Consider the following 17,793-nt stretch of genomic DNA (forward strand, 5'->3'; position numbering starts at 1 on the left):
CCGGACAATAGGAAACTATTGGGCGGAGCTAGCTGTCACTGCTAGCTCCGCACAATCGCTTTCTATTTACTTTTTTAAAACTTTTTTTTACTATTTTTCTGTTCTGCTTGGTCTTTCTGAGGGACCGAGCAGAACAGCCGAGCCGAATGCCGCTCAGCGGCATTCGGCTATTCACTCACTGCTGTTCGGGATCTATAAGAATAGGCCGAACAGCAGTGAGTAGCCTGCCGGATGTTTGGCTCAGCTGATCCAGATGTTGGATCGGCTGAGTCGAACTCCTTCTGCACTTCGGGTCGGCCGAACATGGTTAGCATGTTCGGCCGACCGAAGGCAATGCGAAGCAAGCCGATGTACGGCTGATTTCAGCCGATATACGGCTGAAATCAGCCGTACCAGCCTGAAGTGAATAGCCGAACAGTGTTTGGCTCACTTCACTTCAGGTCAGTCATTCACTTGGCTGCCTACGGCAGCTTACTGAATAGACCCGTATGATTTTTGCCTAGAGTTGGGTTTTAAAGGATTTATCAAAACTGGGGCAGACAGAATTTTGAGCAGTTGCCCATAGTAATTCAGCTTTTTTCTTTGATTTGTTCAGTCAAGCTTTGAAAATGGAAGATAGAAGTTGATTGGTTGCCATGGGCAACTTCTCCAGATTATGTCTTCTCCAGTTTTGATAAATTCCCATCTATGACTTTAGTACAGTTTTAGTGATTTCTTAATAATGTTGGTTTATTTATTCATTTTACAAGATTACCCTTATAATGTCTTTATATTGGTTTGCATAAATGTTCCTTGTATTTTCTTTGTACATTTTAAATAGTTATTTTCTTATTGTTTTTATTTCATTTACTGAGGTATAACATGGAGCTCAGTTTGCATAACACCATAGAAGCTGATGTAGTTGACCTTCGCAAAGGTCTGGACGGGCTGACGCTGGAACGATGTGAGTTGGAATTTCAGCTTGAGCAGCTTTCGGAGGACCTAATACTTCTGAAGAAAAACCACAATGAGGTATAGCTTCAGCTAACGGACAATCCAAAGACATTTCACAATTCTCAGACAAATACCATATCAGTGACATGTTCGTATGAGTTTGCTCATGGTTTTGTGAATGCTACCGTGTGGAACTCAACTCCCAGTTTTATCCAAGGTGTTAAATTTGTTGTAATGCTATGTTTCTGACACTGGAGGAGGTTTACACCAAAGACTCTTTGTGGCACCTCATGCAATGTATTGGGGTGTTTGGAGATATTATTTTTGGTTAATTAGAACAAGAGGCACTGGAGATGCATAACCACCATTTAATTGAGAAAGACAGTTAGCATTAAAGTTGAAATCTGAAAAGAAAGATACATATATATGTGACAAATCTGGTGCACTGCTTAAAGTAGAAGCCTCATCCCACATATTTTTGTATACAGAAGCATTGTACTTACACTGATCTGCTACAGGTGCTCCTATGGAGCACCTGTAGCAGTATCAGAAGTCCACAAGCTAATTGTTTGATCTTCTGGGCTTAGCGCTGGACCTGGCTATCCCTTTCAATGACTGCATAGTCTTTCATTATAGTAATGAATTGATTCAGCCTTTACAAGCATGTACATTTTCACTATGTTTTGTTGTACAATTATGTGTGTAAGTGGGGTCTTGCAGCAAATGACCTTTTAAGCATTATATTTACTGTTTTAATTAATATGTACCAATCCGTTTATGTTTTTTTTTTACATTATTGTGTTATTATTCAGCACTTAAAGTGACATTAAACCCTCAGATTTTTTAACATAAAACAATACTGTAATGTGTGCCTTACTGTAATCCATGGTAGTTTCTAGGAATGCACAGATACTTTTCGAGTACCAGTGCAGATACTTGGCATTTTCATGAGAACTACCAGGGTTGCAGCGGTTGCAGCTGGGACCTAGCTCTGGCACTCCACCTCTGTCCTGAAATAATTCGTCTGTATTGTTTTAGGAAAACTGTTACATGACAATAAACAAAAATGTATCAGTATTCGTACTTGTAAGTACTCGGCAAGTACCAGTACTCGTACTCGCAAAACTGGTATCTGTGCATCCCTTTATTTATATTTATAAAAACAAAATCATACGTTAAAACAGAGATGTACAAATCCCAGGAGCTCCGTGTGCTCCTTACAAATGGCAGCTGCCTCATAATTTTTGAATTTTTCTCTAGTGTAATCTTGGAGCTCGAAAGTATCGGTACATGTACTCGTACTTGTACCGAGTACTGTACTTGGTATCTGTGCAACCCTAGTAGTTTCCCTTCTCTTTGCTGCTCTTCCTTTTAAATCCTCATGTCTTCTCATGCTTGGGGAGAACTTCCCTTTGCAGCGGAGTGCCTCTTCCTGTAGTGCTTGCTCAGGTTGCAAACCTACACACAGACACCATGTATCCATTTCAGAGACAAGGCAGTCTGCTGCAAAACAGAAGTTCTGCCCAGCATGAGAACAGATACAGATTTAAAAGGAGGAGCAGCAAAGAGAAGGGAAACAACCATGGATTACAGTAAGGCACACATTACAGTATTGTTTTATGTTAAAAAATCTGAGGGTTTAATGTCACTTTAACTACCATCATTTTGGGCAGCCTCTTCATATTTGCTTCCAAACACTGTCCTTCCCTTTTTAAACTTTTCTTTTTTAAAAATCGAGTCCCTGCTTCATTCAAACTTTATCTCCCATCTAAAATTGTGTTGTTTTGCAGGAAGTGGACAACCTCAAAGAACAGCTGGGCGCCAGAATCCATGTGGAAGTGGATGTTGCTCCTGCTAAGGACATCAATAAAGTTTTGGCTAGTATTCGTAATGAATATGAAAGTTTGATGGAAAGGAACCTAAAAGATGTTGAGAAATGGTTTGTCACACAGGTAAACTGATACTCATTTTATTAGAGGACCTTTGGGAAAAGCTGTCCTTTATGGCGTTGTTCAAATTGTGTTGATGCAGTAAAGTATCGAGCATGGTGTGGTTTTTGGGCAACATTCTGATCATGGCTTAAATGCTCTCATATGAGGTGGCCCTCACCAAGAGAAGACACAAAAATCAGTAGTTAGCTTCAATCCAAAATCAGCAGATTGAATTCAACCTGCCATACAATCATAGCCCCACTCCACTGTAAAATTTGAACAAATGTATTATGCTCAGTACACACTTTACAGTTGTGTAGTGAAGCTTTGATGGTACAGCACATACGAAATATAGTTGCAGTGTAAACAAACCTTAAAGGTAAAGAGGCCCGACAAAACCCCTTAACTAGAAGATCTCAAAAACTGTAGAACCAGCACACGATGATCTTCTAAAGAAAATCAAACTTTATTCCACATGCATCTATACAAAAAAATAACCTCTGACATGTTTCTGCCTTACTCAGCCATAGTCATATCTATGACTAAGTCAGAGTAAAGCAAAAATGCTGGTTCTACGGTTTTTGAGACTATCACTCCAGAAGAAGGTAATCCGTACACCGAATGTGGATTACAAGGATGCATGACAGGGGTGAGCTGTGTACTTTGTGTTTCTAGTCATTAACTAGAAGGGCCATTTAGGGAGAGACCGCAATGTAATCTATTTTTTGCCATGGCTCCTCTCTAGTATGTTAAACTTTCCAATGCTAAATCTCCAGGAAGCAGGGTTGTTAATTATTGCCTGTTAGTAGAGATATCATTAGAATTCCTTTTTCTGCCATAGACTAAATGAGCATTTCAGAAACATTGTGGCCTTTCCTATTCAGGGCTGTCATTGTCTTGCTGTTACTGACCTGGAATAGGTATTCAAGAAAGTCAGATAACTATTAGACGTCCTTGTCAGCATATACAGTATGTTCTGGGTCCATGGGCTAAGAATTCTGATAATAACTTAACCTGTCACAGCTCTATTCTATTGCACCGTCTGGTAAGCTAGTCAGCATTACAGCCAGAAACTTTCATTTTCAGCAGCAAAGGTAGCCCCAGCAATGGCCAGCATCAGCAATTGTAGCTTCCATGTCATTGTCATGATATGTATTTAAAGTTAAGTAATATTTTATGAGAATGGTTTAAAAACTAATGTTGGGCTGTATAGTATCAACCATAAGGTGCAGATGTCATTTTACAGCCGAATGCACCAGTGGGGCAACCTGAAACAAACCAGGTTTTGCTGAACACGTGCATTCTTTTCTCCATATCACACTGGAGTCTTCAGCACTTGAGTGATATTAAACTACCAGAAGACAGGGTGATAATGTGTTTCTGTATGTTAGATATAATTATATTTTATACCAGACACATGATGCTTTTTTTCTGTGATGTTTCTATGTCTACAGAGTGAAGAATTAAACAGTCAGATGGTGTCAGGAGCTGAACATCTTCAAACAGTGAAATATGAGGTCATCGACTTGAATCATACAATACAGAATCTGGAAATTGACCTACAGACTCAGCTAAATACTGTAGGTTGACAGTACAAACATACACACACAGAGATGCAAAGAAACGGGCTTAATTCACTAAGTGTGTGATTTATGATAATGACCACAATTTTCAGTGATGTGACTGTTATTTGTAGCAATCATTGGCAATGATTACTGAAAATAACAATCATTATGACAAATAATGATTGCTTTAGTTTAGGTTATTATTCCTATAGAATGCTGTGCGTATTGAATTTAAGCTGTGTTGACATTGAAGCTCCATAAATGTACATAGACATGTATAGTTGTCACCTAAAGCTGAGTGCATGTAAACTTACATGCTTTATACAGGAATGTCAACCCTGGAGAACAGTTTATAGGGTGATATGGAAGTTGCACATTTTGTGGCCCAAAACTGGGTAAGGCTAATTTGTTTAGGGGTGTGGCCTAACATGCCCTGCAAAATGTGAACTTAAAATGTATCTAAAGTCTAAACTTTTTGTTGTTGTTTTTGGATGGAGTTAAGATTAGGTTAAAGTGGGTAGATGTTCTGAAGGTGACACTTTATCCAATGACAGCTGGTAAGAAAACAGTAACTGAAACAAAAAAATATACTTTTCCTGCATTTTGACCATACCATGTGGACCATACCATCTTGCAAAGTACAAGTCACCCATTAATTATGCAGTGAAGAGGGACATTCCCATCTCTGGCGATTGGAAGGAAATCCTGACAGGAAGAGAGGGGTATAAAATAGGGTGACTCTCTGGAGTCAAGGCTGTTTATAGAGCCCCAATGCCTTAGGAGCTTTAATATGGAAATCACATCTTCAGTTTCTGAAGGCATTGCTTACCCTGTTCCCTTCCATCCCCTGTATCTTACTACAGGTCAGTAAGGGTGTCGTGGTGATAGGTTGATAGTGAAGTTTGAGAGGCAACAGTGGTTGAGGCCAAGACAATTTTAGTGTCTGAAGTTACCACTCCCAGGGTTTCAGCAGAACCCTAGATGGTAGGCAAGCCTGTGTACAGGAAATTATAGGTCTCTTTTACATGTATGCCTGTGAAGTGTTAAGGTGGATACATGTTCACTTTAAAGAATTGTGGTGTGCGGTGGCCACCAACAACTTTGGCTGGACAGACTAATGAAACCTAAAATCTAAGTTGAAAGTATTTGTCTTGCCATATTAACTAATCAGATATCTCATTGGTTACTATTACCAGCACAGCTTGTTTATGTGTAAGACTCTTTCCTGCATGGAGTCAAATTTTTCCAAAAACTGACTAATACATTTTGGGTGGAATCTCCCCTTAAAATCTCCACACTGAACTCCCTACTTTGTTCTCCTGCCATTATAGAGTCCTACTACAGCAAGGGGCTAAGTTATCTGATGAGAACTTAACCCATCACAGCTCTATTCTATTACACCCTCTAGTAAAAAAAAAAAGTAAATTTGAAGTGCAAGTGTTTTCAGCTTCACTGCAATCCCACCTTGACCCACAGCCCTTGGTGCTAGTAGATTATAATCAATATGGCCTTGGGAATAGAGAAAAGATAAATAAAAATTAATTTGTAAACTTAGCAATGGTATTCTTGAAGTTACATTGCATTAAAAAACAAGAAATACATGGTGTGGCTTATTTCATTAAGGCATATGATAAATGTAATTAACATATATAAATGGTTTCAATTATTATATTAAATGTCGTAAAATAAATAATAAGCAGAAAAAGAAAACACAAAAAGAAAACATAAAGAAATATAGGAGGATGAGTATATTAGGTCTTGGTAATTTTGAGGAAAGCCTCTCACCCCATGATTCTTAGCACATACCATGCCATCTTTGTCCAGCCCTCGTCAAGCACTGACATTATTGGAGATGATGCTCCAACATTTGCTTCATTGGTCAAGCAAAGACTACATTTACACTGGATATCAGAGAAATCTAATTGATTGTGAATTACCCTTGTTGCAAATTTCAGATATCAGCTCTGGAAGGCAACCTAGTGGAGACAGAGAAGAGTTATAGTTCCCAGCTTACTGAGATACAAGAACTGGTTAATAATATAGAAGCTGAGTTGGGTCAGAAGAGATATGATCTGGAACGCCAAAACCATGAGTACAAGATCCTGACAGATGTAAAAACTCGCCTGGAGATGGAAATTGCAACATACAAACACCTTATGGAAGGAGAAGATATACCGTAAGTAAGAACAGGGCCAATTGGCAGTATAAAAAACAAAGACTTTTTGTTTCCATATAATGAACTATATATTACCTACTGTAATAAACTGAACACTGGCCATACGCTGTTCTATTTATTTTCCCTTGAATCCGCAGACTGAACGAAAAAAATAGAACAGATTCCTCCATCAACGCTCTGAATCCTCAGCTGTTTGTTTGTATATTCTGACAACAATACAAAGGAGTGTTTGCAGCTCAATGGTTGCAAAGCACAATTAATTTTGCAAAGCACAATTAATTTGAATATTTTCTGACTGAATCCTTTGATCAGCTGATCGAGGGATGCTGGCTGGAAGGGGGCATCAGCGGCACCTGATGTGCAAATTCTGGCCGGTTCATGAATAATTGGCCTAAATTCACATAGTGTACGGCCAGCTTTACTCTGTTTACAGCAGACATCTAGGATCAGATTTATACTTCTTGCCCCCTTAGGTCAACTTTCTTTGCTACCCCCTCCTAGCTCAAGAACAACATATGGTGGTTGCACATCATTCAGTACTTGGACATTGTAGCAATGGGTGTTGCAACAACTTGATGGTGACACCATCCAACAACACACATTTTTTATTTTACAGAAAAGTGATAATAATGCACCATGCATTGCCCTTTTATCAAAGCATGAGTGATCCCCAGTTGGCTGGCTAGCCTTAGTATCTTACTAGCAAGGTCAGACATCATAGCCAGCTGGACGAGAAGAGACTAAAAGAGAAACTTTGTCTGATCTGTGAGTACATCCAAAAAAAACAACCAGAGGAGTAGGGCCTAGTGTTGCCCTACTCCACTAGAAGTTCTAAGTGTACAGACCTAAAATGAATGGACTGTATAATGTTCCGCTGATGAAAAGCCACAGGCTGTGCAGAAGCATCAACAATGCAAATCTGGTTGAATGGCAATGGCAGGCTGGTAGTCTGGAAACTTTCACTGTACATGAGAATGTGTTATCAGCCATGTGAAGATGGCTATATGCTTCCCTGGCATCTCTGCTACTCTATGCTGCCACCTAGCTGGCTATGTAAAACTCTGACCAGGCTAAACGCGTAGCCTTTTGTAGCATATACCTCTGATTTTATGTTTACTTTAGAGGTCTCTTATAATGTTAATGTTGAATAGCTTATTGTCTTTGCTTGTTAAAGTCACCATTTGGAAACATCATTGGTTCTATTTTGGCTTTCAACAACTGCAAAAGCCTGCCAATTAAATAATATTTGACAAGACTAAGAATAGTTTTTTTGTTTTTGCACATTTTAAATAAAGAAAAGGGAATAGAAAGGTAGTCACTTGACATATTCAGATATACTTAGAGAAGGTAGCATTGTGCATTTGAGTTGTTTGTATATTTAGATTGTGAGCTCTCATGGGCATGGCCCTCTTGTCTTGATTTGTATTGTAACTGTAATGTCTTATATTGTAAAGAGCTGTACAAACTGTTGGCACTATATAAATCATGTAGAATAATAATATTTAATTCCTACAACAATAACTCACTTGTTTTTGTCATTAATTAGCATTTCAACGTTTCAGTCGACAGGAAGCAAAGGTAAGTGAAAGTTATTATGTAATTATATGTGATTATATACCCAATACTAGCCACTGAAATTGTCTGATAACTGCCCCCTTGACTTTTACTTTCAAAGTTATTGATAGACCTTTTGGGCCTTTAACTGAAGAGGGAAGTGTCCATAAAATGGCTGATGTATGTACAGTATGTGGCTGCATTTTAATAGGGCAGGTCCAAGTCAAGAGCAGGATGTTATGGTCTCCAAGTCAACAGTGAGTACAATGAATTATAAAGTAACATTTTTGGCAGGTACTCTACCTTTTGCAAGTATTGCTGGTGCTAACTTTTGAGATAATTGAAATATAATTGAAATATAGGTAAATGTAATTGATCACACCCAAAAAGTATACACTCAAAATAAAAATACTAAGCAACTTGCTGTTATACTGAACAGTAAACAAAAGTTAATCGTAAATTGAACATAAACATAACTCTTAATCCTAACCTTTGCCAAACAGTAGTTTGCCACCTTTGCCATACAATAGTTCTTAAAGCCCTTAAAGCCCAACTCTGGGCACATTTTTTACATTTTTAAATGATTAAGGCCAAATTCACATGGGGACACATGCCATATTCTGGGATTCCTGCTGTAAAAACCCATGGATTCCTGTGATAGGAATGCCAGGTGTCCCAGTTTAGATGTGATTGCTATACCCATTGAAGTTAATGACATGGTGACAGTGGCCGCATCCGTCAGCCAAGGTGCACATTTAATTGTAAATGGTACGAATACATGCGGTTTCAGTTAGATGATTGTCGCTGGATGCAGGATAGATGCATCCAGGGACAATTACCCTGTTTCCCCAAAAATAAGACCTACCCCGAAAATAAGACCTAGTACTATTTTTGGGAATTGCTAAAATATAAGACCTACCCCAAAAATAAGACCTATTTGTGATCATTCCTAGGGCCGGTGGTGGCATAAGGGGGAACTTGAAGAGAGGCGGGAGAGAATCAGTGGTGCCAACAAAGCCGGCGCTAGAGGAAGCGAGGCGGCAGCGCAGGGAACAGAGCCGCATAAGCCGATGCCTCCTCTACAGCGCCGGCTCCTGTCACACACGGAGTGATACCAAATGCACTCCGCCTGTAAGAAATCGATAGTGAAAGCTCGCTTCGCCCATTCAGGTTACCAAATTGCTCTTGGAAAGGTATGGCCCCCCTGATCACCCTATAACTTTGCCATTTTTAATTATTTAATTTTGGATTTGCATTAACTTTGGATTGTTGTACATTAAAAAAAAAAAATAAGACCTACCCCGAAAATAAGACCTAGTGTTTTTTTTTGAGCCCAACAAAATATAAGACAGTGTCTTATTTTCTGGGAAACACGGGTATCTATCCCAAACTGCATGGTTTAATTACATGTGGACTGTCGCTGACAGATGTGGCCACTATCACTCTGTCATTCACTTTCTCTTAACGACTGCATCTGAACAGGGACACCTGGCATTCCTGCCACAAGAATTCATAGATTCTTACCGCAGGAGGTATCCCATTCTTGCCTAGGCGAAAATCCAGAAGTGCTTAGAGATTTCCCTGAAAAAGGTATTATAAAATAAAAAAAAGAAATATACAATTGTTAGAGAGCAGAGCGTGGAATGAATAAAAATGTGTCGGGAGGGTGAAGGTTAACTTTAGGGTATCCCATCTTTGCTACATGCTTTAGGTTTGTCCTTATATATTAAAATTACAGACTCAATCCTAACCAGTCATGGAAATAGCAGTGTAAAGCGAGGGATGCCTGTTAGTATCTAATACTGCAAAGATAGCTGAATATACATTGCAACCTTTGGTATTTGTTTACATCAGCACTACAAGTCTCACTGTCCTTGCCGTGCCCGCACATTACAGCGCCATAGACTTCCACGGGGCTGTGTCTCCAGGTCGGAGACAAAGGGAGATGGAGAATCTATGAAGCTGTAATGTGCAGGCATCACCGGGATGTAAACCAGCACTGGAAGCCATGCTCATCGGATTGAGGTAAGTGTGCATCTATGGTGGGGGAGCGTAGGTTAGGTTGAGTCAGAATAAAGAGGCAAAAGGGATTGATGCACTTTGTTTGCAAATGCACTGATCCTTTAAAAAAACTACTTTTAGGTATCAAAGGATTGTGTTCAGAAAAATGTCTGATTTGTTCTCAATACCTGATAAGATTCTAGCTGCCATTATTGTGAGCAGATGATAAAATTAAAGCAAGAGCCTGACTGTATGATGAGACAAGACGCTTCTTAACACATTGAATATACAGTATGAGGACCATGGTTAGTAATTGTCACTATTAAGTAGACTAAATCAATCTCTTAACAGGTTTGAAGATCGTCTCCATTACAGAGGACTATCAAGATGGAAAAGTTATATCTACATCTGAAAAAGTACATCATCTTCGACTTTAATATAAGCTAAACTAAATGTAGAAATGTAGATATGCTGTATGCCTAAAACATTATCTCTTCAGTGTTTCAGAATTCTGTATATATATATATATAGATATATATAGATATATATAGATATATATATCTATATATATCTATATAAAAATATTTTGTTTAATATACATGCACTGCTTAGCTAAACAGCATCTGCCAGCAAGACCTGTCACCTGGTTAGTCACTCTTAACCCTCCTTTCTCAACCAGGGTTCCGTGAAGTCATAAGGCTTCTCCAGAGGTTGCTAGGGGTTCTTTAAACCATTAGCAATTTCTGACTCTCAGATATGTAATATCTAATATCAATGATCATTTGTTCCCACTGAGCATCATTATATGAAACATTCTTCCCATTGACCACCACCAAAGTATGGAGCATTCTTCCAATGACCACCAATGTAAGAAGCATTCTCTCCAATAAACATCAATGTAAAAAGCATTCTTCCCAATCACCGCCAATTAACAAGCATTCTCCCCAATAACCATCAATGTAAGAAGCATTCTTCCCATTGACCACCAATGTAAGGAGCATTCTTCCCAATGACCACCCTTGAAAGGAACAGTCTCCCCAATAACCACAAATGTAAGAAGTGTTCTTCCCACTGTCCACCTATGTAAGAAACATTCTTCCCACTGACCCCCAATGTAGGAAACATTCTTCCCACTGACCACCACATGATTGTAGTGTGATCTTTAGATATAGTAATTATTGTCAGGTGTGCCCTGTGACCTGAAAGTTGTTTTTAGGGTTTCTCCATGTAAAAAAGATTGAGAAAGGCTGCTCTAAATTGATGGTTTCTAATTGGCTACTGAACGTCACAACAGTACATTGTTCTTTGTAGAGTTCAAACTATCTGTGTTCATAGAAACCAGCTGGAAGATTTACCTCAAATTTTTACTAGATATAATAAACAAGCACCATACACATTAACATGTATATAGACACCTACATAACTGAGCCTGATAATCAATGTATTGCACCTTCTATTAATTTATAATATGTTGTTTCCTTATTCTTTTTCTCTCTGTAATATGTAACTATGTCTATGTGATTTCCTAAATAAAACATTTTGTTGAAATTTTAACAGTCTTATAATAATTCCTGTATGTGTGTATGTGTGTGTATATATATATATATACACACACACACACAATATGTATTGTTCATTGGACCAATTTTTTTAAAAAACTGGCCATACACCCTAGTGGGCTCAATTACAAAAATGCTTTATTTTCCCTGCCAACTATGGTGTTCTGAAAGCTGGCGCCTGTGTCTGTCAGAATACCTAAACAACAGTGACTATGGCTGTTTGGTTGTAGTCACTGTCCAGCTGACAAGTTTCCATCTCCCATCTCCTTTTTGTTGAACCGGATGGTGCTGGCGGGACCAACCATGGATCGAACTTCAGTCAAAATGTGATGTGTGTGGCCAGCATAACACAACTATCCTAACTTCCATGAAGCCTAGTGTAAAAATAAGGTTTAGGATGGTAGTGAGAGCTATTCATTCAGTACAAAAAACTCCTTTCTACTTACCCAAACATAAATGGGCACACTATTGTTGCTATACAGGCATCCCAAAGAACAGCCTGCCTACCATTCCTGAGTCTTTGGGCTCCTCGGTATACAGAACCAACAACAATAACAATGTTTGGAGATATGTTGTCCAGTGATGGACGGGGGAGGTAATGAAGTGGAGTTAAAGGAAACTTGAACTGAAATAAATATACCGGCTTCCCTTGTTGCACTCTGACAAACGCTCATGAATCAGCATGACGGAAAATTACTACTTCCAGAATTAGATTGTTATGGCCATCCCATATTCAAAAATCTAAAAAATGTGCAGCACTATATCTTTCTATACCATGTGAAAGAAATTAATTCCTAATTAATATGTGTCACATAAATATAAATGTGATCCAATTACAATTGACTTATATTCAAATCAATACAAAATAACTTAATCAATAAAGTGCATTGCATTTATACATATGGAAAAATGTGTAATATTTTTGTGTCCCAAAAATGAGAAAAGTTCAAAGATGCATATACAGTTTCAATGTGAAATGTTCACGTTAACTCCAACAATTCCCAATCACCCACAGGAGTGCTGCTCACCTTACATACAGACCTTAGAACAAGTTCAGACAACACCAATCCCCTTTTGCTTGATATATAAAGTCAGACGGGAAGGACCCAGATGGCTACAAAACTGGAATAGCCGAGAATACCTCTTCCTCCTTGGTAAAGATCCACTAATTCATGTCTACACAGATGATTATGGCAAAGTTTCCAGAGTCTTTGTATGTATGTCTCTCACAGTTCCAGATGCATATTAGGAATAAAAAGAAGGCTCCATAGTGCCCATCAATGATATAAAAGAGTGCATTTATTAAAAATCTACTTTGGTAAAATCAAGTATAAAGTGCATCAACAACTGCAGTCTCAAATAGAAGGTTCACACAATCCTTCTTACATCAAATCACAAATTAGTGGGTCGTTACCAAGGAGGAAGAGGCGTTCTCTGGTATTGGCGATTGGTGTTGTTTGACCTTGTTCTAAGGTCTGTATATAAGGTGAGCAGCACTCCTGTGGGTGATTAGTGATCGGGAAATGTTGGAGTTAATGTGAATCTTTCACATTGAAGCTGTATATGCACCGTAGAAACATTACTAATTTTTGGGACACAAAAACATGACACGTTTTTCTGCATGTATAAATGCAACAAACTTTATTAAGTTATTTTGTATTGATGTGAATAAAAGTCAATTGTAATTGGACCACATTTATATTCATGTGACACATACTGTAGGTCACATCTTTCACATTGTATAGAAAGATATAGTGCGGCACATTTTTTATATTTTTGAGTTATTCTTTCATTTGTTGGATTAGTGTTCGCTGCTTAGGTTACTTGGGTTTTGTTTCTGGCGCGGTCTTTTACATTTTTTTATACGTTTCTTAGTGGCCATCCCATATTGCCACAATACAGTATTTCTTTAACACATTTTAGGTTCTTTATACATTTAAAATGATATGAATATTAATACAAATTGTAATAATTGGATGTACAAGACTTTGTAAAAGAAAGGGCATTATGCAGGTTTGTTAGGATCCCTTAAAATGTGCATTCAGCCAGGACAAGAGGAGAAACTGAATCCGTGGTTTAAAGCTGAACTCCTTCACAATGCATGTCTAGTCATTTTTTGGGTAGGGGTTGCAAGTAGATGAAGTGGATCTGGGGAGTGAAGGTAATTGTGAACAACTGGAGGCAATAGATATACAAGTCTCGTAGTGGAGGGGTAGCGGAATAATCTGTATTACCTTATTCCTAGCTCCACCAGGCTCCAGAGTTCACTTTATCTCCTCGATGCTCCGGTCCCTTGCCATCTTTACATAAAATGGATAAATATTGGCCCTGCATTTAATGTGATGATGTCAATGTGCAACTGCTGGTCGAAGCTCCGTAGAGAAGAGGCTTCAGAAGAATCGGTCTCCAAGATCAATGGAGCAAGGAATATGGTAAGTATTAGAGCTTGTTTCAGCACCTCTAGACTTATTGAGCATTCCACCCTTGCAGTGCATACAGGCTCCACTACAAGAGTACTCTTTATATAAGTCCCAGAGTTCATTTTTAGGATAATTCCATTGCTAAAGACCCTCAACCGGACAGAAATTATTCTGTACACAAAACACAAGATGGACTAACAGGCGGAAGCTCTAGCAGACAATGGAGCACTTTTAGACCTTTTCCAGGTTCTGCAATCGGCCCCCCAATGATGCGCATTCAGGACCACCCAACGGCAGCTGTGACACCCTGCTGTTGCAGCCTCCTGGGATATGTGACAGGGATATTCCAGAAGGCTATCATAGTAGGGACACACCTAGGCAAGAATGGCGGTGAGGGTGGCTGAAAAAAACATGTTAAAAAATAAACAAAGAAATTGGTGTTTTAATTGCAGAAGGTGGTGGGAGGGAATTGGATGATTAGATGGGTGGAATTGCAGGGAACAAAAGTATATCAGGCGAGTGAAGGTCCGCTTTAACTGTGAACAACTGGAGACCCCAAATATCCAAAATAAGTTGCATTCTACTGTATGCATACTTTTGAAATATATTGAGTATATGACATGATATATTGTTATGTACTTTACATAATAATATAAATGAACCTCAGATTTGCTTTAGCACACAGTCGTAAACAGTTTAAAAAGTTCGAACCCTTTAATGAATAATGGTGAAGTTGTTTTCAGTGACTCTAATTAGGTCATAGCAAAGGCCAAACCCAGAGAAGTAAGCAATGTCCAGGTTGACAAGTATTATGATTTATAGCGTTAGCGTCACCGTGAGATGTCACATGACACAGGTGTGTCAGAAGGAACATTCAGCGTAGTGCTCAGCTTTTTGCTATAGCCCTTGCAGTGCAGGTGGGCTTGGTGGTTTCTTGTTCATAATGTTTCCGGTTGTTCTGAAATGTTCAACAAACCTGAGGACCGTGTTGCGACTGGGAACAGCTCTCAGTCGCAACACATGTTATTGTAGGTAATTTCCAGAAGCATAAGTAGTACTCATTGCCCCTTGGTCATATTCATTTGTATACCACTGATAAAATTATCCCTGTACGCTATACCATCCCCAGAGTCCCATCATTTTAAATGAAAGCTCTGTGAAAGGTGAGTGTGTCTGATCTTAGAAATGCGTTGGCTGCGTTGTATGTTTTTTGCCATGATCCCATTTTATCATTAAAAGATTTTGTACTCTTTGATTTGCCGTTCTTATTAGACTGTTCATATGAGGATTCGCAATTTAGGGCTTCCCCCATTCTTAAGGGCACCCGGATTTTTGAAGAACTGTTGAACTAAAACTATTGTACCCAGTGAAAACTTAACGTACCTACTGAACACTTCAACCCACCACCTCCTTTTCACCTTTCCTTATACACAAAATAACAAAAGGCATAGTAATGGGCAGCGGTCGCCAACCGGTGGTCCGCAAGAACATTTTGGTGGTCTGCAATTGCCCCCCTGGTCCCCTATGATGCTGTCATTGAAGCAGCACGGAGACTCCGGGGCTGCATCTCACTGACTCAAGCAGCAGCAAGGTACAGTGCGGGCTCTGCAGGAGGCGGAGCATGTCGTCAGTACCCGAACTGAGCAGGCTGCGAGACATAGAAAAAGTGGAAGAAGCCAGGTAATAGTGGCTCAGTGTGGGGGAAGGGGAGGCACGGGTGTGGTTGGGGGCAGTGCTGAAGCTAGGGGGGGCATGTGCCCCAGACACCGCCGGCAGGGCCAGCGGCAGATTCGATAGGGGAGGAAACAATTAATATAATTATTGGGCCAGGGCGGGTGGCACAGCTCCCTCCCTCCACCGGCACTGCCACTCCTGCATACACACACACCTATGTATGTATGTATGTATGTATGTGTATATAAATATATATATATACTGTATGTATATATAGATATATTCTCATATTTTTTGTTTCCTCATATATAAATATATAGAGACCCTCTTGAACATTTAACGAATTCGGCTGTTTTGCTGATACTCGCTCCATGGCTCCGAGAGCCAGCGAACATCATACGTTCAAAGGCTGTTAAATCGCGTTGCTTACCCTTATCTTCAGAAAAAATCACTTCTACTGTCGTGGTAAACAACCTGCTTCCCTATTTATAATGGTCTGGCCCTCTAGCAACTTGAGCGCCAAATTATAGCTAATTTGCCTACAAACGTCAGGTGGTCATAATAATCTGGCCACTCAGTGTATATGTATATATATATATATATATTTAAATTCATATTAGTGGTCCGCAGGATTTAATATTATGAATTTAGTGATCCATGAGGTCCGAAAGGTTGGCGACCGCTGGTGTAGAGGAAAGGCATTTACTGCACATGCCTGTCTGGACCATTTTTTTGTGCACATCAAAGAGGAAACGTGACAGTGGCTGTTTTGTATCAAACGACAATGTGAAAGAAAAGCACCCTATAGTTTCTACACTGTATGTGGTGGCAGCAAAAGCAGGAGTGCATTGGATTACTTTTAATGTGAGCATAACTGGGGCAGAGGGGTGCTTTTAATGGACAAAGTGCTGGATTGTGAATTAAAGCACCACACTATGCTTAATTATCCAGATACATCTTTATTCAATATAGGGTTGAGGAGACAGTATAGAAATATCCAATGCATTTCAGTACATTGGGTCGCTTTGTATGCATTGGAAATATTACAATGCATACACATACCCCCTTCATCAGGGCTTACTAAGGGAGAACATGTATCAGGACTGTAATGGCTTAAAATGTTATACCATTTTGTTCAGTTTGTGAGAATGCATAGAGCTCTCCAGCAGCTGGTTTGGAAGGCTGTATTTGTACCCCCGAAACAAATTGGCAATTTCTATATTGTCCCCTCAACCCTATATTGCATAAAGATGTATCTGGACTATTAAACAGAGTGTGGCATTTCAATTCACAATCCTGCAGTTGAACACTACAAACCAAGGAGACAGTGGAGGTCCTCTGGGAGAAGCTGCCTGTCCGGTAGTCAGTTCACCTATACCTTCTGTTCGCACCATAATAGGCCAGTCACACCAATAGGACAAACCTAGCCGGTCCAGCAGTTTTATTCTAGTTCTTTCCAGTACCTTAATGAGTTTCACAGGAAATCCTGAATTCTCCACAATTTGGCATTAGTACCAAGAGGTTCAAAAATAAAAGTATCTTCAAAGAAAAAGTAACCATGAAACAAAACAAAAAAAGGTAAAAACCTTTACAATTTCTATGATCTAGGTTTTAAAGCAGACCTTCACACATAAATGCAACTGTAGTGCTCACCCCCTAAAGAGCCGCTGGATTGAATGCGTCTTCCATAGCCTGTCTAGGGATTTTAAGCAACGTGGCTGCCCAAATAGTACTTACCACCCTCTGGGGCGAATGACGAAGCAAAGTCCAGACTGGAGATAAATGCTGAGAGAGTTTATTACTGAACATTGGGGAGAGAGGTTCAGGGTCAGGACCATGCAGGCTTATGTAGGCTCCATCAGTAGAACACAGTAACTGCTGCCATTCACAGACTAGGATCTTTAAGCCAGGCATGGTAATCTGTGTAAAGAACACCTGGCAAAGCAGTATTTAGATCAGAAGTCATCAATCATGTTCAAC

At 39.4% G+C, this 17,793-nt stretch overlaps 1 protein-coding gene across 1 annotated transcript in view; it reads left to right on the forward strand.

Annotated features, from left to right (window-relative positions):
• LOC108787088 (keratin, type I cuticular Ha6-like) overlaps positions 1-4,487 on the forward strand; it is a 13,004-nt gene extending 8,517 nt beyond the window's left edge. The window contains exons 3-5 of the mRNA XM_018556542.1: positions 855-1,011; positions 2,724-2,885; positions 4,319-4,487. Coding sequence (XP_018412044.1) covers positions 855-1,011; positions 2,724-2,885; positions 4,319-4,453 — 454 coding nt within the window. The 3' untranslated portion in view covers positions 4,454-4,487. The remainder of the gene's footprint in view (positions 1-854; positions 1,012-2,723; positions 2,886-4,318) is intronic.
• The last annotated feature ends 13,306 nt before the right edge of the window (positions 4,488-17,793 follow it).

This window comes from Nanorana parkeri, unplaced genomic scaffold (assembly GCF_000935625.1).
Source record: "Nanorana parkeri isolate BGI_ZX_2015 unplaced genomic scaffold, ASM93562v1 scaffold242, whole genome shotgun sequence".
In the NCBI taxonomy this organism is placed as follows: domain Eukaryota; kingdom Metazoa; phylum Chordata; class Amphibia; order Anura; family Dicroglossidae; genus Nanorana; species Nanorana parkeri.